The following is a 25399-nucleotide window of genomic DNA, read 5'->3' on the forward strand; positions in this document are numbered from 1 at the left end:
ATTTAGGTGCAAGTTTCAAATTTTCTGCCTAAACATGGCATGACTTCTTCCTTAAAATACATATAAACCCAGGCATTTTAACTTTGCTTATACTGACTCCAGTTTGACTTGAGTAAAAACACAGAAGTATGCATACTAGAAGAAAATATCTTTCAGGTAAAAACCACTAAGTAGGCATTCAGTGTAAAGCATGTCAGTTCAAACATCTGTGTAACACTAGCAAATCCAAATCCTTGTCAGCTTGGGTTATGTATTTCACTAATATCAAACTTGTCTCAGGGCTGGCTGAATTTGCCTGTCCATCTCACAAGAAAGTGCTATGGTTTTACATTCTTCAGTTATTTTTTTCAAAGCTTTTATTTTTTTTATGAACACTGGCACATAGATGTTGGGACATCAAATAAATGTTCACAGTAAAGATTCTAAAACCCCAGGCATATATGAAACTCATGAACTGTGATTTGCAATTCTTAACATACATAGCAATAGGTACTGCGGCTGGATGCATGAGATAAGCCGCAGTCACCACCTGCTAACGGATCTGTTCTCACTGCAGCTTCCTGAACTGAAATTCTGCCAACTTTTGCTGTTTATGGTTGTTACGTGGTAACTTGTCTACCAACAGTTGTTTTGACAAAAGACAGTGAGTTTACCTTTTCCACAACCGTTATTTTGAGAGGTTCCCCTCCTTTCCTATCCTTACCCACATTTCCCTTTTGCTGCCCTTTCTTCCTCCTGAGGAGGTTTCTGACACAAACAATTTGTTCAATATTCAGCACAATTCCAATCTCCTTTTCTATAACCTCTTCACTAGAAGCTTCAGTTACTTCTGTTATATGCAGTGCTAGTACTGTACCAATTTTTTATGTGGCTCCATTTAGAGGGAACCAAGGGCAAGAGCTGGAATGAAAGCTGATGAAGACAAGACATATTCTTCTCCTGCCCCTTTCTCTTACATTGCTCTTTCTGCAGAACTCACCCAGTTTAGACGTGACAGAGCTAGCTTTACTGGTAAGGCAATAGTGTAATAAAGCCACTAACCGCCCCCACTCCGAGATTGTACTTCTGGAGAGACATCGAGAGGACTAGATTCAGCTGATCTCTCACAAACAAGTATTATCAAACAGAAAATTAAAGAAACCATCCCCACATTGATAATCATTTACCAACCTTAGTCTGTGTCCATCTTCTGATAAAATTGTCTGAAATAAACTGTGCTGAACATGGTTGTTGTATCCTTGCAAATCCTGCCTCCCCACCCCCCCAAGATGGCTTAATATTGCGGTCATGAATTTAAAATTTCTGAGTGTCTGCCAAAAGGCAAGAACTGAATCCAGTACACACAACTGTACAATAGGTTCCCACATAGAAAAAAATCTCAGAGAATACATGCATACACCCACCACATGAGTTGGCATATTGTTCTTTTAAATCAGCATGAAGAACAAAAGAATATTCCCTTAGGGTTGTAACTTCTAGCCAGTTCATCTATTTGTCTTCCAATGAGCTTGTAGTATCTTAGTGCAAATGTAGTGCAATATACTTAAGAAACAATAAATAAAATATTTTTAATGAAGAAAGTATAAGTAGAAAAGAAAGGGTATGGATGTGCGGGAGCATATGAATGTATCGTACTATGCCATTACATACAGGAAGTCTGAATGTATTTGCTTTTGGAGATCATGAAAGTGTAAGTAAAATAAACTTGCAAAAATGTTATGTAAAATACAGCCCAGTTGGGGAAGAAAGTAGAAATGTATTCACCTTGGATCCTTCAGACACTTGGAGATTATTCATATCAGGCATAGACACATCAAAGCTGGATGCTCCTATATTAAAATGATGAGGGTCTGCTGCGGTTGTGTCACATGATGTAGAAAGTGAGTCAATATGATTTGTATCCTCAGATGGGGAAAGAGTTATAATCTGTTTAAAAGACAACAAAAGCGCAGAACTGAGTATACATCTACCCCAGCACACACTGGTTTTATGAACATGTGAAGCAGGTATTGTCTTAAGGGGCAGTGACAGTGGCTCTCCTAGTTTGTACCTGCAAAAATATTATAGTGCTTCCTATGTTTCTATCAGAAAAATTGTACGCAAACAGCCCAGAAGTGAACAGTGATACAGAACATCCGATACAGTTTACCAAACTGGAGTCTTGTTCTATTTCTTTAAGTATTAGATACATCAGAAAGACATACTACTGGCCAATAGTGCAAAATTGTCACAGAGCAATTTGTGGAAAAAAGGGCAAGTAATCAGATCTGATGTTTCCTGTGTTTTGAACTTTGCATTGAAATTCCTGTTTACATTTGCAAATAAGGGAAAATCAAGCGGCGACCAAACACTGCATTGCGTGCCACCCCCCCATCTCAGCTGATTAGGTTGCACCTGGGCAAGAGGAAACCAAAAGCCCAGTTTAGTTAAAAACACAACCCTTTCCTTTCTCAAATTACAAGTTTGCCACTTACTAGGTCTGAGTTCTCCAAGATTTGGCTGGTGGTCAGGTCCTCCTCCTCCGATGACTCATCGGAGTCCTCCCGGTTGATTTTGTTGAGGCTGGGCGTGCTCCCCGAGAGCTGGCTCTCCTCCAGCAGCTGCATGTCACACTTGTCCAGGCTGTCCAGGGACCGCCTGCGCACTCCCCAGTTGAAGTTGTCCATGCTCTCACCCTGCAATCAGGTAGAGGGTCAGCTTCCTTGACTGGAAACTCAGCACATACAAACCACTAGTCATTAGATCCAAGTCAGCTCAAGAAATGTTTTTATAGAAAAAACGGAATACAAACTTGATTTTATATAAGCATTATTTTGTTTGTTCACCTGGAGATAAGAGCAGAAGCATGGAAATGATGGTTAAATGAAGATTCATTCTTTTCGGTATTAGATGTTTTTAATGCATTCGCTGATTTAATAATTTGGTTTTTTAAGTCCACATATACACACATCTCAATACCAGTAGAACAATGAGACGCAAAAGAAAAGTTTGGAAGCAATTTTAAAGGATTTTTCCATTATTTTTAAAAATATTAGAAGCACAGTTCATAGCAATGGTTCAATTGTGAAACATATGTTAAAGATTTTAGATTCTTTTCATTATATTCATAACCATAATGATGAGTTAAGGTAGATTTGAATGAACCCTTCATTTAGCAAGCAAAATGTAATAGCTAAAGCAGCACACCTTTTAAAACTTTTATTCTAGGCCCATGTAGCTTATTTTTGTAATTTGGATTTATTTTAATTTTTTGAAACTATACTCCGTGAACAACCTGATTAGCATTGACTGAGATTTCACTTTTTAAACAGGACACAGTCAAATGGACCAAACATTTTATATTGACTTTCGGTTTTGATACCAAATGCAGTTACATAAAACTGAGTGCATTAAACAAATTGCATAACTATTTGTTAGACTTGTAAACTGAACCAAGGATCACTTGATTTCCTTCATGTATGAAAATGACTAAAATTAGTTTTCCACCATTTTTCCATTTGTTTATGTCTTTTCCAGTGGACTGTATCCTGTTTCCATAATTGCGCTAATACTCTTGCTCCCTTCTTTAGCCAGGTTCCCCTCTGGCAAATGCAGGAGCACGTCCACAACGACCCACATTGCGGCCCAAAGGAGCCTTACACAGCATGAAGGGTCCAGTTGCAGTTTTGGTTACTTTATCTGGGTGAAAGCCCTCAACTTTATGTCAACATGGGAAGGAAGTTTATGGAGAAAAATGTTTCTTTTTAAGGTTCACCACTGATTGTTTAAAATAAGACTCTTTAAGATGCAACACTCTTAAACAAGCAAACCAGCTGCTGAAAATTCAAGTTGACATTGATCTTTTAAACATGAATTTGTCAAAAATATAGTTCTTCCTAAAAAAACCCATAAACATTGTTATCAAATCACTGTTTGTTGAAGGAATATATCCTGGCCTCATGCAAATTAAAATTACGTGCAATCATAAAGAGTCTTCAGTTGAGTACTTAAGCAGATTTGTAATTTTAAACACTTGAGTACTCCATTCAGGACTAGTCAGACGTACTGAATGGGGGCTAAACTGCATAAAGTGCAATTTATTCAGCTGCAGCCTTACCTCCTTAACAATCAACAAACTTGCACAAATAGATTTTATTTTGCATCATTGCCCTTTAATGCAATGGAATATTATTAGAAAGAGGGAAAGTTCAGTTTCATTACACTAAGCTCATTGTTCATGAACAAACATGAGGAAAAAAGAAAAAAAAAAATAAAGAAAAAGACGATCCAGAACTGCAAGAACTGTAATTCACAAGAACATTTAGAACTAAGGAATGCACTATATTCAAGAGCAAATGAACATGAAATTGTTATGAAGCCTAATTGGAAGAACCCATGTTTTCATCCTGCACCTGGGATCATATAGTAGTTTTGTGTGGGAAGAGAACAGAATACATCCAAGATTTAAGAAATTAGGTCTCTTTAAATGATAAAAATGACTGTTCAGTTCCCAGCTATTTATTTTAACAAATTCTTTGGCTGTCCATCCTCCCCCACAGAGGCTGGAGGACACATACAGCAATGAGACATCCTCCACAAACTCATCGGTTACTGAACTAACAAATGACAAAATGCCATAAATAAGCAAGCAAGCCAAGATGACTGTCATCACACCCTGATCCTCAGGATGCTTAGTACAGCTACCAGTAAACTTTGTGGCTCATGTCTATGGGAATATTTCTTGTTGCAGTTTTATTCTGCAATGTCTTAAAGAAGGAAGCCAGCAAAAAGATGAAAAGGGACACTTGTAGGGCATGCAATTAGAAGGGACCATGAATTAAAAGTGAGGGAAAAAGGGTAAGAGAGATGAAACATAGTGTAACCCAAATACCCATAGTATTTGGGTTAGCGTAAGCTTGCTATGGGGGCACCAGAATCATACTGAACATGTCTATTATACAAAGATGGAGTTGTTGTCTTTACATCTGTTAAGCATTCTTTCTTTTCACAGTTAGCAAGAAGGAGGGAAGATGTATCTGAGAGGCTGTTCATTTTTATCTATGGTGGGAGCAAAGCTATCTGCTATCTGAAAAGCCACCAGTAACAAACATCAATTCAAAAGGAAACAGTCACATATTATAAGTGAGTCCGGCCAGCAGTGAGCAGGTACCACACAGGACTTCCCGCAATCACCACCCTCTGGTGAAGGAGCAGATGTGCCATTGCAGCCACCTTCAAATGAGGACAACCCAGGGGAAATGAGAGACACAGAAAGGGCAGCAAAAACGGAAGGAACCCAATGTGGGGGAGAGCAGCACGGCCACTCCATAAAGCCGGGAAGAAATAAGCAAAACTCTTTCACACAAGTTTTTAACTTACTGTATTGACAAAGTAAGGAAAGTAATAGAGTCACACAAATATTGTAGGTTATAGGCAAAAGTATTGTGGAACTGGCACTATTTCCATATATTTGTATCTTTTAGGGCACCGGCATTTTGAGACAAAGTTTTTTTGGGGGTTGTGTTTGCATAATAACTGATGTACAAACTATCAGGAACAAATATGTAAAATACTGTCGCAGATCTTTTTATCATTTGTACAACTCACTACAATTCTCCATCATCTCAGTTCTCTCTATACATTGATAAACTTCAAGTTTAGGTCCCAAACTTGCAACCACTGATGTGCCTTTTCAGTTTTCTTCACAGAGTAAATGAGTTGAGCAAAACTGGTAGGTGTATACAGCTGAATTAAACTAAGCTGTATAAATTAATTAATTTACTCAATTAAATTCAGGCTGGTAGGCCTTTCTGAAAAGGTCTTAGGTATCAGCTTTAGCAAGATGATAACAGGAGCCAATATACCACAGCTGAAAAGCTGGAAATTATATATAATTTGCCCATGGAAACAAATGGCCCAAACTTTACTATATTATAAATAATGAAGTTCTTCTTTTGTTTCTACCTAATGTTATTTATGCACAAAGCTATTAAAGGAGAAATGGCTCAATTTGAAAAACACTGATACTAGAATGAAGATATTTTGAAATTCATGAAGACTGTTGAACATATAAAAAACAAACTTAAAATGAAGCAGAATTTTTGAAAAATACCTACAAATATTTCTAATACAAGACAAAAAAATGAAGCACCTGCCAGAAGTGCAAGCACACGCACAGCCACCCACCCACGCACACACTGAAGAGGGGGAGGGCAACAACAAAACTATGATGTTATTCTACAATACAAATTTGCAAGAAGGCATAACATATGCTGGCACATCTGAGTTCAAGTAGCATTCTTACCTGAAGTTCCTGGGTAGCAGATATAACAGATAGAAAAACAAATAGAAAGAATCTATGTAAAATTACTGTATTAAAGACATAATAGAAAAACATTTGCCTACAATTGTAACTAATATTATCACAGAAACTTTAACTCTTCCACCTATGTTTTAAGTTTGAAAATAACGATTACTTGCTTTCACATCTTTATGAAATTTCAAACCAGTACATCTTGTGGTCTGGGAATGATACAAGCATCACTGGCCTGTTCAATTATAAGGCTTTTTTGGAAAGACTATTCGTGCTCTTCCTAGCTTAAGTTTTCTAACACTGTTTTATTCATGATTATGAATATATCCGATTTTGATCTGACATAAATGATCCAGTTTCAACTCCATCATTAGAGCTGTAGCCTCTGACACCAGGTTTCAATTGGCTAAGGTATCTATTTATTTAAAACAGTACTAAGTCAGTCTGGACTAAACCTTGGAATGCAGGGTCTCAGATCCATGGCAATTTAAAAACCGAATTAAGACACCACATTTCTTCATTTTACTTCAGGTAAAACCAGAGAAGCTTAGTATCTGTTTCATGACTGACTTAAGACAATCAGTGTATCGATTAATTTAGGCCTCAGTCTTGAAGTTAGCCACATGTATCAAACAAATCCTTGCAAGGTCGCAGTCCATGAAGGTAAATTCATTTTGATAGGAATTGTTCTGTACAATTACACAGTATCTGTATATGGTTTTAACTGGTGAAGAGAAAGAAGAAATTCCTGAATTTCACTGGACAAAAAATTATCATGTGATATTTCATCAAAATTGCACTCCCAAGTCCTTGTAATATTCTGGAAGCACTTAAGACATAGAAATGATTGCAGCCCCAATATACTTTTTTGACAAACAACCTGGCATTCCTGTTGTATCATTTATCATTGTTTGGAATATTAAAGCTCCTTCATAATATTTGGCTGAAGTATTTTCAACCATTCATGCCAACCGCCTCTTTTTTTTTTTTTTTTTTGAAGTCATGGGCAAATGTGAGCCCAGTTTACTATCTTTTTATACAGAGATTCTTAACTTGGAAAATAAGGACTCTGCAACATCTCTCTCCATTCCTTCCTCCTTTCTCTTCATTGGAAAAAAAAATCAGATGTACATGAGTTCACACCTGAGGGGTGTGTTTACCTTAAAATTATTTTATTAGTGTAATTCAAATACGGAGAAAACTGATTATTTCTTCTTGTACACATGCTCTTCTCTGGGCTAAGAGCAATGCCTGAGAGAATTCCTGTTAAAATCAAGTCCAGACTATGACAAGAAAATTTATTAAACTGTTAACTCAAAAGAGTTAAGAATTTCTGGACTTTTAAATAGCAACACAATTGTTAGACTTGTTTGGCAATGGATATTCATTTTTGGCCCTTCCCACCCAAATGGAAAGAAATACTCCAAGTTTGATATAAACAAGGTTAAAGGGTGTGGCCCACCAAAATTCAGCAGTTCTTCAACTTTTTCCCTTCAGCAGTTTCAGCTCAAGGTGAGCTGACACGTTTCACCTGTCAAGACTTGATCTGGGCCCTCAGGGTTCTGTTTAGCTCCTGTACAAAACGATGAAATCACGGACACCTAAGCAGAGTGGAAGGTACATTTCTCTAAGCGTTAGTGATTTCATCAGCAGTTGCAGGACTAACAACAGCCTGAGGGCCGGAATTCATGTTCTGGAGGGTTACTCATGAAACCAACAGATTTGTAACAGTTTCCTTTTATGAGGTTAACCAGCAAATATATTTTTGTTAACAAGTTAGACCTTTAAATCTTGTATTTAAAATAAATTCACTTAAAAGTAAATTCACTGAAAAGATACCAGAACAGAGGCTTTATCTTCTAGTAACAGCTTTGCAGTGCTTCCTAAAGCAGATTCAAAAAGGAAGGGTGTGGTAGCCTCTTACTGTTATGCTACTGAAATAAACACTAAGTGAACATTATAAATAATCTGAGCTCAAAACTAAGTTTATAGTTATACAGTTAAAGTTTCATGTTACACGAAGAGTATATTGTTTAGTAGAAAGAAAAAGCTGTTTCAGAGAAAATATACTGTACCTCCCCATCTTCCAGCTCAACATCTAGGAAATCAAAGTCTCTAAAGACTCTGAATTGTTGTTCACTGTTTGAATCATCCATGTTCTCCTGCTCCCTTGCTCCGTCCTCTGAAGACACCAAGCTCGTCTGGTGTTCAATCAGATCCAAATCACCACAGGAAGAAAAAATTACCTACAATTCAAAGGATTTCTCTTGTAACAAGCTGTTCCCTCTGGTTGTTTCTTCCTAAAAGCTCTAATTGGTTATTTGGAAGACTGTATTTCCAGTACACACCTAATTCCTTCACTGAGTATTTTTAGAACACTCTTTATTATTTATGTTGGACAGGTGCCTTCAGATTAAACTTGTACAAAGAAACAACTTCATACTGCAGGAACAAGTCCAAGAATATTACAGCCACCTCCTAATGGCTGCAGATTGATGTTGCCTGGATGTTTGTATACATTATAGGAACAAAATTCAGAGAACTTAGCAAAGAAAATACTGTCAAGAGGATGAGAGAGAAAGTTCATTAAAAAAAATCTCCAGTTGAAAATGATGTTAAAAAATATGTCAACATTAGTAAATACAACAAGCTATAATTTTTCCTTTCCTACTATAAATAATTATATCCTACCCTGGATGCTCTCTTGCCCATATTCTGGCACCAGATAATATTAATTTTTAAACAGTAACATTAGAACTACTATCTAATGGAAAAATCAGGATCCCTTCCCCACGGTTTTATTTCTGTAATTTAATCTTTTTCTTTATAAAGGCTCTAGATTGGTAATAGCAGAGGTCATTACTCTCTATCCACTGAGCTGGCATAAGCAAAGCCTATAGCATGAGAGATCTCTCACAGCAAAACTGTACGTAGGTCTCCAAGTACATCATCTTTAAGTGCGATGGCCATTCACTCACTGGTCTATACGCTGAGAAATGCAGTGTGGGCCAGTACAAATGACAATGATAGTAATGTGAGAGAGGAAACTATGCAAATCAGTTCAGCAACTCTGGGAAATAAAGTTCTTCACTTTTAGAGTTTAGGACACAATGAAACAAAGAAATGGTCAATACAAGGCTACTTACTGAAGGGTTTTTACTCAGCCCAACTTCCTGACCACACAGAGAAAGGACATGCACCAGCTTTTCCTTTGTCCGTTTCTAGAAAACAAGATGTTTCTCAAGTGAACATTTTTTAACCACTCATTCTCCCAGTGGCTAGAAACATCCATCAACAATTTTTAATTACCCACCAAATAATTAGTCATTAAGTGCTCAAAGGGCTGCTTTCAGAGCAGCTATGCATACAATGAAACATAAAAATAGCTGTTAATGAAAAATCATGTGTTTATTATTTTAAAATTATCCTATTAATTCTATTGAGCATAATAACGAAACATTGGATCATGTGCATCACTTCAAAAGGATAGTTCAGAACTTTAAAATAAAATGCATGCACAATTATTTTTTTCAGAATTAGGCCTGAGTCACTGTTACATAATTTGCTATATCTAAAAAAAAAAAAAAGGCAATAAATACATTTATTCAGTTTGGTTTTATTTTAACTGGCAGATAACCAAAATCAATAAGGTAATCAAACATCACTTTCAGGAAAATTGTTCTGAATAATTATTTTTACCTGACTTCCCAAGAAAACAACACTTTGAAAGTTGCATGTGCTGTCTATCTGCTCACCTTGCTAATACCTGAACTCACCTGTCATTCATAGCTAAATCTAACCGAGACTTAGAGGTCTTACAGAGATGCATTTCCTGCAAGTTGAAAGAAAAACACTGGCAGGACAGAAGACGGACACCAGTCAGTCTGTCTTGGAGTCCAAGGAAGATATCCAGCTCAGGCAGCCGGACGCTGTGCCCTGGCCAGCCAGGAGCACTGCGCAGGGCACAGAGGCCACCTCAGCAGTGTTAATTCAGCTGCTCCCAGGGCAACTTGTTTATGAATTGTGGGCTACTTAGAAGGACTTTACCTGAGAGTACTGGGGTCTCTTCCAGCTCACAGGAACAAGGACATTGGAGTTAGATCCCGATGAGGTTGAAGAAGTGCTTCGGGTGACAGCCATTGTTCTGGGTTTACCATCTCGTCCAGAAGAACTTTGTAGCTCATCATACCGTCTCCCAATAATTGGAGTCTTAAATAGAGAGTAATTATTCATTAGTATTATGCTCCAGGATGAACTCATAATGGGGCACATTGCTTCAGTTGCAGGGAAAGGTTACTCTAAAGATCATATACAGCATTACAACAAGGAGAGCACCTAATTTCATGTCACTTGGCATGCACGTTATTTTCCACTGTGAACGTCTCAGTAACAATTGCCATACTAGTAGCTAGTGCTTATGTTCATGAATAGCTAATAGCCAAAGCAACTTTCAAGCTAGTTTCTAACATAAGAACCAGCAAAAAGCCCCGGAAGGTTATGAAATTTATTTCAAATCCATATTTCTTGCACATGTTTTTTAATGGGTTTTTCTTAAGAGTGCTGAACACTCTGGCTATGTTCAAACAACCATTAAAATCCTTTATTGGATTGATGGTAGGATGCTCAGCATTTTCTAGAACTATATCTACATGAAACAGCAAGAAGAAACTCTTTATACAAATGGTGCAAGATGCCTTTTTAATGTTCATTTTTCCTTTTAACCTCGAAGTCCCATTATCTATATGGTCTATGATGCTGAAAACAGTTCCGCGGGTTCATAACTATAAACAGACTTGCCCATTAAAGTCAATAGGACCATTCCGTTTTATAAAGTTAAAAAGTATAGAGGGCTTGCAGGACAAAGGCTGCAACAAAATAGTTCAGCCAGAAGTCCTTCACAAAAAAAAAAATCTAGTAAAAATCCAGAAAGAGCCCTCCAGCATGGGTCATTAAATATGTCACTGTGAATTGAAAATAATTTAAGAGACTTTCAGTTTGGTAATTTTCCTTTATTTCCTAATTCTTCAGCTTTCTGAAGGAGCTGCAACACATGTTTTAGAATGATCAGATAACAGAATTAAGGTGTTAAGTAGCAGAATTCCAAATAGTACCTCTGAAATATCAAAATGAAACTCTAAAGTCTTCCCTGGTAGCTCCTTGGAGGCACTGTTCCACACTCGATGTATTTCCATTTTTGAAAGATCACTGTGTTGATACGATGGTAAAACTAAACTGGCAGAACGAGAAACTACCAACTTCAGGATATTCAAGGCTTCTCTCCAGTGAATGCTCTAGAAATAGGTATATTTAATCAGCAAGTGGAAAGAAAAACTCACACACATTCACGATTATTTACATTTTACAGTCATTTTTTTGGCCACATAATAAAAACGTGTAATAGGAATATTACTATTCTTTCTCTCTCTCTTGGCCAGTGACGAGGTACATACTTGCAAAATAATTTCAACAGCAGAGACCAAGACATGCCCAAGGTGTCATTGTCAGGGAACTGGTCTTTAAACTGGCAGACCTGAGTGCAAGGCCAACTTGGCACAGGATTTAAAATCTCGTACCTGAGTGCCTTAGTCAGTATGAACAAACATAAGGGCCACCTCAGAATCCCCATTTAACAGAAAAGCTGACTTGACACAGGCTCTTTACAGCTATGAATTCCTAGTAGAAATATGTATTTTCGACTTGCCAAGAATTAGGTGCAGAATTCTCTGAAGGGAAGTGATTATGCACATCTCCCTCATATCATCTCCCTCCCATACTTAAAAAGACTGGTCAGTCAGGCTCTGCCTGGTATTAAGCTTGCTCCTGATGCAGTGTAGCTGTAGCCTAAAATTTCCCACACAGTGAACGCACAGCTGGGCCTTTATCTGAGGACGTGCAGTCTGTGAGGCATCAGGATGTTTATACACTAGATAACACTCTGGACAGTCGCAGTCCTCCCTGCTAATCATGTCTTAAATTCTTATAAAGAAAATCAACTTATGACAGCAAATACTGCTAAGTTCCTATGTTAATATAAAGAAGATACAGTATTTACCTGTACATATTTTTCAATGGTTTTTAGCACTTCCATGTTAAACTGTTTCACAGGAATAGCTGACAGGTCCATATAACTAAGAAGACTGTAGATCATCTGTAAGAGCGACTGTTGCATACTAGGAAGGCCCTTTTCCAGTAGCTGTTTGAAAAAAAAGTGAAAATAACTAAATTTGGAGACATTTCTTCTTCTGCAAAAAGGTACTAGTTTCATGAATACCATTTATACTACTAATCTCTCTTCACTCACTGTTTTTGCAATGCCATTTTACAATCATTTTACAAGTGATAATAATACAAGTGTGAAATCAGAGAGCTTTAAGTGGGAAGCCAAATGCTAGCCTGTTTTGATAATGAAACGTACATTTTATATATGTCTGCCCTAACTTATCCAGGAAACATATTCAGCAGTTGAGTAAACTGGCACATAAAATTTCCAGTGTAATTGGGGAAGCACATCCAATAAAAACAGGGGAGTATTTTTTTATTTCTACCTTTGCTGAAAGTCAATGAGAAAAAAGAAAACACGCTGAAGAAACAAAACTACTATTCAGACATCAAGATATATTTATCCAAATATACTTCACTGCCAGTCCTCACTGGTTGTAACTGCCAAGGAAACATTTTCTATTAAGGAGGAGATGGAGTCCCTGGGCTCTCTTACTGTAGAGGTCGATACAAAGAAAGGCTTGATCTAAAACCCAGAATTTTGGAACACCTGAGTGTAGATCCCGGAACACAACAGTGAACCTTGGAAATGCAACTGTGCTCATATACATACATGACAGTAATTCAGCAGGCGTACAGACTGACATGCTGTGTTTGCACATGTGTGTGAAATATCTCAGCTGAATATTTCCTGGAAGGTAGCACGTTCTTTCATTGGTGACAGGTACTGTTCCACCCCACAAATTTCAGAGGCAATCCAATGTTATTGCTGGAGGTTACCAGATACTCAAGACTGGACTCTGTCCTTCCATTCAGGTTGACAAAAAGGTTCTTCTAACACTGGTTACTAGAGATATTAGGATCTAGAAAACAATTACTTATAAAAACTCTATGCTGCCTCAAGTCTTCCATCAGAGAAAAATTTCAGCTGTTAACCAAGTGGAGTCTAGTAATTTATTAGATGCCATGCTGGTCTGAATGACAGCCAAATTGGAATAATCAAGTAGAACACACACCTGTCTCATCCTGCCAAATATCTTCTGAATTCTTTCATCAGTAAAAGTGAGCAGTAATTAGTGATTCATAAAACAAAGTAGGCAAACTCCACTAACAGCACAATAGATGGAACTCACTGTGCTTTATCTATTCTTTTGCAAAAAGCAAGAATTTTTAAATTAAAGGTACTGCACGGTAACCTGCTTCAGCCCATGGACACCTTTACTGAGAGATGATAAAACATGCTTAGCAATTCTTCTTCAATGCAGGGTTATAGACTTTTTCTTGCCTTCTATTAGGATTTTGCAATGGAAGGTTTGATTCCTTCCTGGAAAATAGTTTCTATGATCCAGCACATCAGCCAGTATACCATTTCAGTGTAGAAATAAAGGATTAGAAGAAACTATCTGGATGAGGGAAAGAAATATTTTGTTCTCTGAGAGAGGCTACTGCATCAGATAATCACATTTGTGATATTCCTAGGAAATAATGGGAATTATGTCTCTACTGCTGGATAGCAAGCTTTTCTAGGAACTTTCTCTCTGAAAGCTTCTAGTTTTCATTCCAGTTTGTAGAAATTTGTTGTCAACAGAATCCTTTGACTTAAACGGCTCTTGACCCTTAAACTGTAAATATTTTTGACTCAGCCAGTTTTCAGTTGTTCAGATGAGTTACATGGTGGTTGATAGTCCAAGTGTGTACATCATGAATTTGTAACAAGAAAGCGTATTTCAGTTTAAAAAAAGAACAGCAATTTTAAAATGCATTTAGTACAGTAAGAATTCTTTTGCTGCCAGAAGTAACAAAAATAGCAGCAAGATGGAGTTGTGGTAACACATCATTTGGATCACTGAGTTGCAGGACAAAGAGCTTCCACTGTATTTGTAAGAGGAAATCATAGCTGTTCTCAGAATATTTTTTTTTTATTCTGGTCTGTATGAAGTGTTTTGAAGAACTGTGGATTCCTCTCTTGTTAGTGTGTAGTAACTATCTGGGTCTTACCTGGGTTTAGGGATCCACACTTGGCTAGCAACATGTGTCCCTTTCCTGAAGCAGCATCTAACCCAGAAGCAGTGGGACAGCAGAGGCTGCTCCTCCCAGGCTGCCTGGGCTGGCTGCTGCTGGCTGATGCGGCTGCTGAGAGGCTACTGCAGGAGACAGTTCCCTTTGCCCCTCCAAATCTGGCAGCAGGTGAGAAGAGATACTCAGTTCTTAAGGTGTGTTAGTCAGTCGAACACATGTTTTCTGTGTCAACTGAGGAAACAAAGAAGGCATTTCACAAGCCATGCCTGATAGGGACAATGCCTGAGCTAGGACATGCTTCCCCTTGCAACACAGATGTTTTAATCTCTAGTGATTCCTTGCTTTTGAACAGGTTATGAATGCTCATGCTTCTCTCACAAGCAATCCTCTGTCTAACAGGGAGGTGGAGGAAACATCCAAGCACATTACTATGCACTATGCGGTTTCTTGTCCCTTCTTCTGTATTAATAGGATTAGCTATTTAAGTCCAAGCATGACCCTGCACTTAATGAATCACTAGTTTAGCATGTGACCCACGTCAATTCAGAAATGCTCCTAGAATGATTGTGCTCTCATGACACAAGGCTGTTTTTAAAAAATTAATATGCAAAAATCTTACATAAAATCAAAGTAAGCTTTCAGCAATGTGTTTGTATGCTGATCTTAGTAGCGGAGGTTCAAAGTTCTACTGCACTATTAAACAGTGATTTTTACTCATCTATAGACTGAGATCCCCAAGTACTCTTCTAGAAGGTATGATCATTTTTCATGGATGGAGCTGTAATATGTACAACTGAGTAAGGAGCACTGCTTGTCATTGTAAGGTTTGGATAAGAACACAGCTGAAATGTCTTATTTTATGCCACAATTATAGCCCTAGCTGACAAGCAATTAGCTGCCATCATACAGGTTAAATGCAAATTTTTGTCTGAATGGCAATAATTGAAGCTTTTACCTTCTGCTGAGAGCATTTGTTCTCATAGTCTTAATAACTTGTGTTAAAGTCCCGTTCTGAAGGTATACCTGCGTGTGTGGAGAGTTCACTGTTGCAACACAGCTTTCCTTTGTTATTCTTAGGCGCTGCATGTCTCACAATTTCCCTCAGGCCCAAGCACTGGAGAATGAGCCAGGATTGTTAAAGCTCGAGGCTCTGTCACCAATGGCTATAACATTCAACTGCAGATTGCCCAGTAGGGCTCTTAACCCATTTGGCTTTACCTATTGATGGTATATCTCACAGTCAATTTATAGGAGAGAGGAGTGCATTGTTTATTCTAGTCTGGGGATTAACTAAGAAGAAAAGGGGAAACATACTCTGAATGCAGGAAGAACCTTTTTCATGGCCACAGCAGGCCTAATAAGATGGTCCCTTGATCCTCTTCCAGACTGGCTGCTACCCTATGCCCATACAAATATTCCCTAGACATTACTCAACAGAACTGCAGTCAACATAAATACAGAGAAAGGAAGTCATACTCACTAGTCTGTCATCCTGCAATGATGGTGCTATCTCAGGAATGTGCCTTAATTATGGTCAAAAACTTGCCTGACTTGCTGTTAATATAGTAGTGTGGTGCCAATCTACAGCAAGGGGAAAGTGCAAAAAAAGAGTCTCCATATGCACGTCTATGCCTGTTTTCAGGTGAGTGAGATCATGTGCAATGGCCTTTGTGGAGGTGCTGCGGCACTAGTAACTGTACGTAGAGCACTGAGGGGAAAACAGAGGGGCAAACACTTTTCCAAGGCTGGGAAAGCAAAGAAGAAAGAATTTAAGCCTCAGTCTTTACAGGATTTGTTTATTAGGAGTATAAGTTTCTGCTACGAAGGAGACAATTGACTCTGGAAGATTCAGAGTAGTTTTGTTCAAAGAGCTAATAGTTCTTTGGAGTCTTTGAGTTTGCGAAGAGAGTGAAAAACTTCAAGGTCCTGTTTCAGTCTGCTACAAGGGAGTCATGGCTTTCTCCATGAGCTAAGATCTGATATGGTTGCTCATGCAGAGCCTCCATGTGCAAGGTGAGGAAATGCAGCCTGAGGGAGCAGGGCCAAGTCTGAGGGAGCTTGGGAGCCTTGCAGGCACTTGAAAATCTGTGGATAGCCAGTATCAGAGAGGCCTGTGGTGTTTTTGAAGATCCTTTATCAGAGAAGAGAGTGAATCCACTCCAAAAAACAGAGAAGTTAGTGAATTTTCATAATGAATACAGAACTGCCTTCTCCATGTACGAGAGAGGAGGCTGAAGGCATCTCACTGCAGCAGGGGAATCTGAGAACTCTACAAGAAAATGCTGTCCTGATACTGATGTGACACAGGTGGTGGAAGATCAAATGGCCTAAGCTGAAGAGAACTGAGCCTTGGATCCCCAGTAACAACACTGCAACAACTCAGTAGTTCATTGGTGAGAAATGTTAGGAGTAAGCAATGAGTGCAGAGGAAAATCCGGGCACCAACATGATCCCATTCACTGTTAGAGGAATGCATACAAATTTCTATCAAGAACCAGATCCTTATATCTCAGATGATATCTTATTTATACAGCTAAACCCCTCCTCTTATTTTCCTCAGTGGCATCTAAATAAATGTTGTCCAATTTCTCTTTCATTGTGAAAAATTGCACTGGCCGGTGAGAGAAGCTGCTTTAAGATGTATCGGCCCTGCAGACCTCTGCTGGTTTTGTTTCAGTGTTAAATATTGGTTTCCTACAGTGATTCCCTTTCTCCTAATTTCTGCTTCTTACTTTTAATTATAAATAACAGCTACAGAAAGCCCCTAGTAATCTGCAGGAAGACTTCAGCTCTTCAGGTTGTTAGGCAACAGAGGAGTTAAAACAGTAAAAACTTTCTGAAAACTTACCTCAGCCAAATATGTAACCATACTCAAAGTAATATCAGCAAATGCTTCATGAAGGTAGCGGCAAACCACATTTACCCAGGTAGCACAGTCCCTTGTATAGCTGTGTGTTTTATAAAGGGTCATGACATGTGCAAGATTTGATAGCTTGGGGTTCTTTTCCTCCAAACAAACCTAATTAAATATAAATATCAAAACATATTAGGAACAAGGCAATGCATTTACAGGGTTTGAGCATGTACAAAACAGTAAATAACTTTGGTACCTGAGCAATCCTTTCGGCTATATCTTTGCAAAACTGATTCGGGCTGTCAAAATGCTGAATTAAATGGGGCAGGAGACATAAAACATTCAATGGGAATCCTAGAATAAGAAAATACAGAACAAAATGTGTATTTTGGACAGCAAGAGCCACAATGGCCTTCAAGCTGGTGTTTCACGGGAGGTCACAGTTTCAATTTTACATTAGCCATAAGCTCACACAGACTCTGTCAAGTTGTTCATGCTGCTGGCCATGCCACATTTGTCTTAAAGGGGCATTATTTGAAAACGCAGTGTGTCATTTAGGCAACCACACTGTTACGCAGCATGAACCTATTTTTGCAAACAGTGCCACACGAACAGGTATTTACAGGATAAAACATCTCACAAAAGTATATATTTGATTCCTGTTAGAGAGTATGTCTATCTTTTCCACTTAAGTAGCTTATCGACAGTCTTAACAGGTGGCATTTTCGTTACTGCTACTAAAACACAAAAAGAAATTCAGAGTTATTGATAAATGAACAACTGTTTTGGTCAGGCTACCAGGCATGGCTTCTATTGTTTTATACTGTTTAAGTTAATAATAATAATGAAACAAAATCCTGATAGAACTGGTCAGATGAGACTACTCGAATGGGTGTTTCTGAAGCCAGGAGATGGCTCTAGTGCCAAGTGCCAGCCGCTGTCATGAGCATAAGGGCTCTGTCTGGAGCTGGGATCCAGCTCTTCTGCACCAACTCACAGCTCGAGGTAGCGGATGAACTACAGGCATTGACTGTCATGAGGAGCTGGAACAAAAGCTGCTCCCGTCCAGGTGGGAGTTCAGAAGTCAAGAAATTGTATGTGGACACAATCTGCTTTTTGTAAAGAAAGAATCTGATCTATGAAAATATCTTTCTAACCATTCGTTCTCTCTTGCTCTACACAATTAAACAAGCTGCCTAAGTTAGGGGTGTAATTCCCCTTGGCTTCCTTTATACCCAGGGAAAAGAAGAAGACACCTCCGGATGTTACTGTCACAGCCCATGTGTGAGCTGCCCAACACGGGCACCACACAACTGCTTAGAGATGGGCAGGCTGTTCATGGTATTTATCCCCTTACTCGGTGTCTAAGCTTGTTGTGACTTAGTTGTGAAGCCTGCACTGTTGTCTTAATAGCTGTGTTTCTGACAAGCAGAGGAGTAAATATCTGGAACAATACAGAAACTCTCTTTGAGAAAAAAAATTAAGAAGTGGTCACGACCTTAACTCAATAATTGGGAATTTGAAAATGTTACCTTATTTTCTTATAACCCAAGCCTCCCTCCTCGCTCACTAATGTGCTATTGTAGTTTATCTAAAAAAGTATACAAGAGTTTTCAGTATTTCTGTTTCTAGGAAAAAACCCATGAAGCACTAATTTAAAATAAAATATTCTGCAATATTCTGAAAATTATTCAATGGAATACCTGGCCAAAATAGGTTCTAGAAAATTTGACCGTATTTCCTATGTATATTTTGTCAGCATTTAGAAATTTTATATGCTGCTAAGCACTAGAAATGTGAAATAATACATGACCACTCTCCCTCAAAATCTTACTGTACAATAGATTCACTTTTCAGAAACCTGTTATATTGCTATGCAATTTCCAAAAAGCTGGCCCAACTCAAAGCAAAAGTACATTATTAGAAGAGAATGAAAAAATTTCTTTTTTGGTTTTGTGCGGATAGCTTAATGATGTCTGCCATCAAATGTCAAAGAAACAAACTGTAAGAGAGGAAAGTATATTGGTTTTACCTATAGCTTGAGAGGAATCCACCATGGATATTCGAGACACTGGTGTCAGCAAACTAAAGAGCTGTAGTGTGAGATCCGTGGTAGTCAGGGAGGTGAATCCTTTCAGGAGCAGCTGCTGAAGCCCTGAGAAGTCTGCCCACTTCAGCTGCCCTTGCAACTTCTCCAACTTCTCCCTGTTTTCAGCTTTATCTAGTGGCAAATGAGCCAGAAGTTTATTCAGTAACCGTAAAGCCATTAGATACTCAAACTCAAAATCTGATTCCATCAAAGCCACAGCAACCCAGAAGATGGTGGCCAGTAGGCTGGTTGGATTGTTAATATGGGATGGGTCAGTGAGACTGTCTTTTAGAGACGATGAACTTCTGGTTTTAGAGGACAGCCCTTGCTGGGTGCACGCCTGAATTCTGTCTAGTGTGGCACTGCGTGGTGGGTCTGAGGACTTGTCCACATCTCCAAACTTTTTGGGTACAGAGAAGCTCCTCTGGTGCCGACTTCGTTCAGCAGTGGCCGTGTTACCGCTCGCAGGGTTCACGTTCAGCTGTCCCGTGCTCTTCCGGTTTGCAGTCAGTTTGGTGCTCGATGTTAAATCCGGCGAAGATGAACTGAACCCAAAACATATAACATACATTGCAGTGTGTGAATGCACAGCTTGAAACATGTATATATTGGATGCAAGTTAAGTATTAATCAAACTGTAAATAAATATTTAAACAGGAAAAGTAACACACCACACTGCCTATTGCAGCCTGCCTTTTTTTTTTTGCCAGAAGTGACCACAGACATGACTGAAGTGATGTTCACGTGGCACTGCACCAAACCAGAGAAGGATCACCTACAGTCTAGAGAGGTGAGAACGATGTGGCGATAGGAGATACAGAACTGTGAAGAGACTTGTGGAAATGCCCATATAATGGAGCAGTGGTAGAACTGCAAACAATTTTGGTCTTTAGGATGCTCTCATCAGTAAAGCGAACCCTGAACTTGTCACAGCTGGCATGCTAATACACAATGGCTTATTGGCTAATGTTAGAACTGTGGGCAGAAAAAACAGTGTGTCTTAAACAGAACCACAAACATGCCACATTATCCTCAAGAAATCTGTCACGTGGCTGCCTAGGTTCTTGCTAGTACAGGTCCTTCAGAAACCTTGTTGTCATTGCATCCTGCCTTGCCTGCATCCTAAGAACTCTTCAAGATGGTTTACAGAAAGTAGAGGTGTTTCAATTTCAGTGACGGCTGCCTCCTCATGGATTACCATTTGATCATCCAGACAATCCCTACCAATTATCTGTACAGGTGAACATGCTCTGTTGATACACGTAAGGGAAGTTTGTTCTGGAGAAGAGCTGATTCCTGACTCCCTGGTCTCATTCCCAGCTCATATACTATAATATTTGAAGAGGATCTTATGCAATCAATAGTGTCAGGGTAAAGAATATTGCAATATTGCATCCCTCTGCTTTCTGAGTATTTCCTATTTTCAGCTCCATCTTGCTGTTTCCTGAAATGTGCACTAAAGAAAGATAAATAGCTCTTAGTTTAGAAAGTAGAAGCCGTATTTTTCCACCCCTACTCTGCCACAAGGCAATACTTGTCTTCTGCCATTGCAGTGTAATACATTGCACCCTGCCTACTCACTTCAGGAAAGATAACCTCGTATTTTTGTTCTGAATGTAAAGCATGGTAACTCATGGATATTTTTCAAACACATTCCCTAGTCTGTTGTTGCTATTAGGAGCCAGACAGACATTAATCTCCCTCAGTACTGTCAACAGCTGTGTTATGGAAGGAGTCTGCAATTTCTCTCCATGTGCAAGAGTCTACTTTAAGGCCAAAGGTTTCACAAAGAGGATCTACACATCTGGCAAAATCCATGGGTTATGTACACATGGGAAAAAATTCTCCCTAGTTTTGTTAAGGAGAACAAACCATGATCATTTACTTTTTGGGGAATACTTCATCTGACAGATCGTATGAAACGAATATTAAAAAAAAAAGTTTCTTCCTAGATATGTTTTCAAGTATATGGTAGAAATGTGAAAAAAATGCAATATTTTTAAAGGAAGTTAAAGTAAGCTATAGCCAGGTGGCAACAAGGCAGAATTTACAATGCATTGTAAAGCTCCATTAGTTCTATCAACATTATTTCAACTACTGCAATATTTGGCTGAGATGTGCTCTTAGTCTAGTTCTCTGAAGGTTACAGATGAGCTTAGTCTTATTGAAATAATTTTATGCTGTCAGACTGCAGAACAGCACACTGAATATCATGAGACACTAAAAAAAAAAAAAAAAAGACGAAGGAGAACAGGCTCTTACCGTGATAACACTGTCAAAAGATCACTGTTCTTCAAACAGTCAGACAGATTATCCACAGCAGCTTCCAAAGTAAGTAGTGCCTCCATTACATACCCCTAGCAATGCACAAGGATAAGCATTTCAACAAAGACATTCAAAATAGTGAACATTTAAAAATCTTCAGTTCATAAAAAGAATAGTCACCTGCTGAAAATCTATCATTTCTCCTGAAAAAAGAACAACATTCACATCAACGCCACTGCCCTGAATATCAAAATGCCACTACAAATGTGTTTTATTTTCTGCCTCTGAATGATCTATGAAGGCACGCAAGGGCAGATATCTCACCAGGGGACTGGCAATGGCAGACAGAACCTCTGACTTGCAGGTCACTGATTTAAATTCTGCACAAGCAGTTGTGACAGAATATTACTGTCATCTTGTGGCAGTTTCATTACCCAAGTAAAATACGGAGGTGATGTCAGTGTATTTGTTATTAAGAGCTAGTACTTCTCTTTAAGTCTTGAATCTTGCGATAAATAGTCTCTGACTGTGAAATTTCAGGAGAGAACAGTCTGTTTAGCTAAACCAAGTGAACTTCATAGTTCACTAAGACAGGATTGGATCAAATTAGGTCAGTGTAATTTTTGTATTGTTATGGATGGTGTGGATTTCTTTATTCCAAAAGATGTTAACATTTGAGAAATGAGGCGGTGTCTACTTCACATTGTCAGATTACATCAGCAGATAGGACGATGTGTTCCTTAAACACAAATTAAAATGTGAAAACGGAAAAAATGGTCATCACAAAGATTTTGTTTTGAGTGACATTTACCAGATGCTTTCTAGTTGTTCTCTTTAGAGCTAGATAAGACTGCAACAACCTGATGAAGGCTTTGATAAGGTACCTATGGATCCAGTAAACTCAGAGTTAACCTTTTTGAAGGCCACATTCTACTTTGCATTACTTGACTCCAGAACACCTTGTTAAAATGATAATTTTAAATTAGGTATACATTAAATCAACAGTACTAAGAAGCATTACACACAAGTACACATGCATACCTGAATCTCATCTCCATGCTCTCCAATAACTTCCACCAATCTGGACAGGAGGTCAGACAACGCATGTGCTGAAAGGGGCTGCTTTAGGGCCCTGAAGATCTGGAAAGAGCGACCTGCATAATGTCTTGAAGAGCTTGAGAGAGCTGTTTGTAGAGCAACTTCACTCAGGTGCTGCTCCAAATGAAAACCTAAGCAAAAGAGTAATATGTAATTTTTTTTTTTTAATGTCAGACTTTCCTGTGGGTCATAAACAGGCTGAACCAACTCTGTGGGGATGATAATGCACTGCGGTGTATCCTGCAAACCCTGTGAGAAATGGAGATGCAGAAATGTCTGGGTTTGGGAGAATTTCCCACTGTTTACATTTATTTCACACAGAATGTGAGAAAATAAACTGCAAAACAAATATTCTAAGTCTGCAAATGTTTGTCAATAAAAACCTGGAATTCTTCATCTGATTTAATTTTTTTCACAATTCCCAGACAAACTTTCAAGCCATCGACTGTTCTTGCTGGCAGCAACACAGTAACTTCTGAACACTCCCAAACCTACGGTCCTACTGAATTAGGAGTCTTTCTACTAGCTTCAGTAGGATTCGGATAAGATCTTAAATATAAACACTGATGCTGCATTCTGCTTTGATCTTGGAAGTCATTTAATTAGTGACTGTATTGGTTTTCAAAATACAATCAGTATATTTCCTAAGCTCTAGAAACATAATAAATTAACACTAAAATTTAATTGCCAGAAAAAATTTAACAAAGCACATTTACTTAGTAACTCTGATGTATTTTACTAACAGAACATAGAGGAGTTTTTATCTGGTAAAATCAATCAAAAGGCTTTCTACCAATGGCTTTAAAGAAATGTTTGATTTAACATCCAGCCACAGTCCAATCTAACATGACTTTTTAAAGCAATTGTTTCATGTCATACATCCTTGTTAAGACATACAATATGTCATGCTTCTGCCTAAGCAGATCTACTAAATCACAGGATAAACATTCAGTGTGACCTTGAGGGAATATTTGTTTAGTTATGAAAAGAAAAAAATTTACTACCTGACTTGGAATCCTTAAATACAGATACGACATGACGCAGAAAATTAGTAAGCTGTTCAGCACTCTTGGTGTTCTGATTTTTGGGTGTGATATCTTCATGGCACCAAAGCGGACCAAATGCCCTTAAAGAAATACATAGCAAATTAAATCTAAAGTGCAAATTTTTTTGAATTATCTGAAATAAGTGTTATCAGTTAAAATATATATACTGTAAGGCAATTGGATATTTCCAGGGCCACAGCCTGGAAAACATGCAACTAAACAGAATTTTACGAGCAAAATACAAGTAAATAAATATTCCTGTGCTGTATTTTACAAAAACTCTCTTTTGAAATGTAATTTATACTATTTAGAGAGCAGCATAAACAAATCGCTGCTTTTTTAGATTAACATTGCCCCTAGGATCTGCTGGCTGTAGTCAGTAGTTACTATTAGTTTCAATATGACCTTTTACCATGGCCTGTACACTTCCTATCTAATTTTATAATAATTGCCTTCTTCCATTAGTTCCTTGTTTATCATAATACTATCCAATAATTAAACATTTTTTTCCTGTCAGGCAAGGTTTTCTTCTGTTGTTCCTGACTCTGTAATGCTTTTAAGTACCTACCTACTTCTGCAGGTATCAATAAAAGAGGAACGGGACTCTGTAATTACTATGATAGCTCAGTCATTCTCCTCTGAGTCTTTTAAGTTGCTACAGATAATTGTGGAGAAGACATGGAAAATATGTGTTTTGAGTACAAATGTAACCTCTGCTTATCTCCATTACCTGGTTGTCAGAAACTCAATTAATTTGTTTGCTTTCTCATCTGCTTCAGCAGCAGTGTCCATGTCCTCGACCTCTTGTGTAATCTGTGGGAGATTCCCACTGCTGCCTCCCAGGCTGATACTGGAGGAAGTGGAGCTGGAGCTCAAGCCGGAGTCTGGCACCGGAGACGACTGGTATTCCCGCAGAAAGTCAAAGCCACCTGCCAGCAGAAAGGGAGGAGATAAAGCCGGAATGCACTGTCGGGCCAGCACTACGGACAAAAGCGTCTCCGAAGCAGCTCTTTTCAGAGTCAGCAGCAGAAACCTTCTGCTGGGAAAAATGGGAAGAACCCACAGAACACGACCACCTTCAAATGCCGATGGGAGTAACCATGGTACTGTGTTTCTGAACGCAGATTCCAATATAAAATGAAAAATATTGAAGTAGAGATATTTGTTTTTACTGCATGAGGGCTACAGTACTTGAAAAACAAATGTTTCAGGGCATTTTACATTCAGAAGTATGACGACTTGTAAAGTGAATTCCGAAGCTGGCTATGTGGATGCAAAGTTCTGCTTGCTGCCCTGGGCTAGTCTGATGAGGAAAAAACCTCTGCAGGGTGGAATTTTTAGGACAATTACATTGTCCTAATTTTACAAATGTAATAGAAACCAAGACACAAATGTTTAAGGCTTCTGTTCAACACCTTTAGGAACTGTAAACACTAGACTACTCATACTAAATGCTTTCAGCATTAATATTAAACTATCTGAGCAAGAGTTCTGCTAGATCAAAAGTCTGCCACACA

The 25399-nt window shown here is 38.4% G+C and overlaps 1 protein-coding gene across 5 annotated transcripts in view; it reads right to left on the minus strand.

Annotated features, from left to right (window-relative positions):
- FRY (FRY microtubule binding protein) overlaps window positions 1-25399 on the minus strand; it is a 241792-nt gene that overhangs the window by 23470 nt on the left and 192923 nt on the right. For all 5 annotated transcript variants that reach the window (XM_065627032.1, XM_065627031.1, XM_065627033.1 and 2 more), the window contains 14 exons: window positions 24613-24811; window positions 23841-23962; window positions 22780-22967; window positions 21736-21830; window positions 19417-20018; window positions 17641-17738; window positions 17379-17549; window positions 12345-12485; window positions 11404-11583; window positions 10340-10501; window positions 9439-9513; window positions 8368-8538; window positions 2475-2675; window positions 1765-1926 (listed from right to left, as the gene is read on the minus strand). In XM_065627032.1, the coding sequence (XP_065483104.1) occupies window positions 1765-1926; window positions 2475-2675; window positions 8368-8538; window positions 9439-9513; window positions 10340-10501; window positions 11404-11583; window positions 12345-12485; window positions 17379-17549; window positions 17641-17738; window positions 19417-20018; window positions 21736-21830; window positions 22780-22967; window positions 23841-23962; window positions 24613-24811 (2567 nt within the window). The remainder of the gene's footprint in view (window positions 1-1764; window positions 1927-2474; window positions 2676-8367; window positions 8539-9438; window positions 9514-10339; window positions 10502-11403; window positions 11584-12344; window positions 12486-17378; window positions 17550-17640; window positions 17739-19416; window positions 20019-21735; window positions 21831-22779; window positions 22968-23840; window positions 23963-24612; window positions 24812-25399) is intronic.

Source organism: Caloenas nicobarica, chromosome 1, assembly GCF_036013445.1.
Source record: "Caloenas nicobarica isolate bCalNic1 chromosome 1, bCalNic1.hap1, whole genome shotgun sequence".
NCBI lineage: Eukaryota > Metazoa > Chordata > Aves > Columbiformes > Columbidae > Caloenas > Caloenas nicobarica.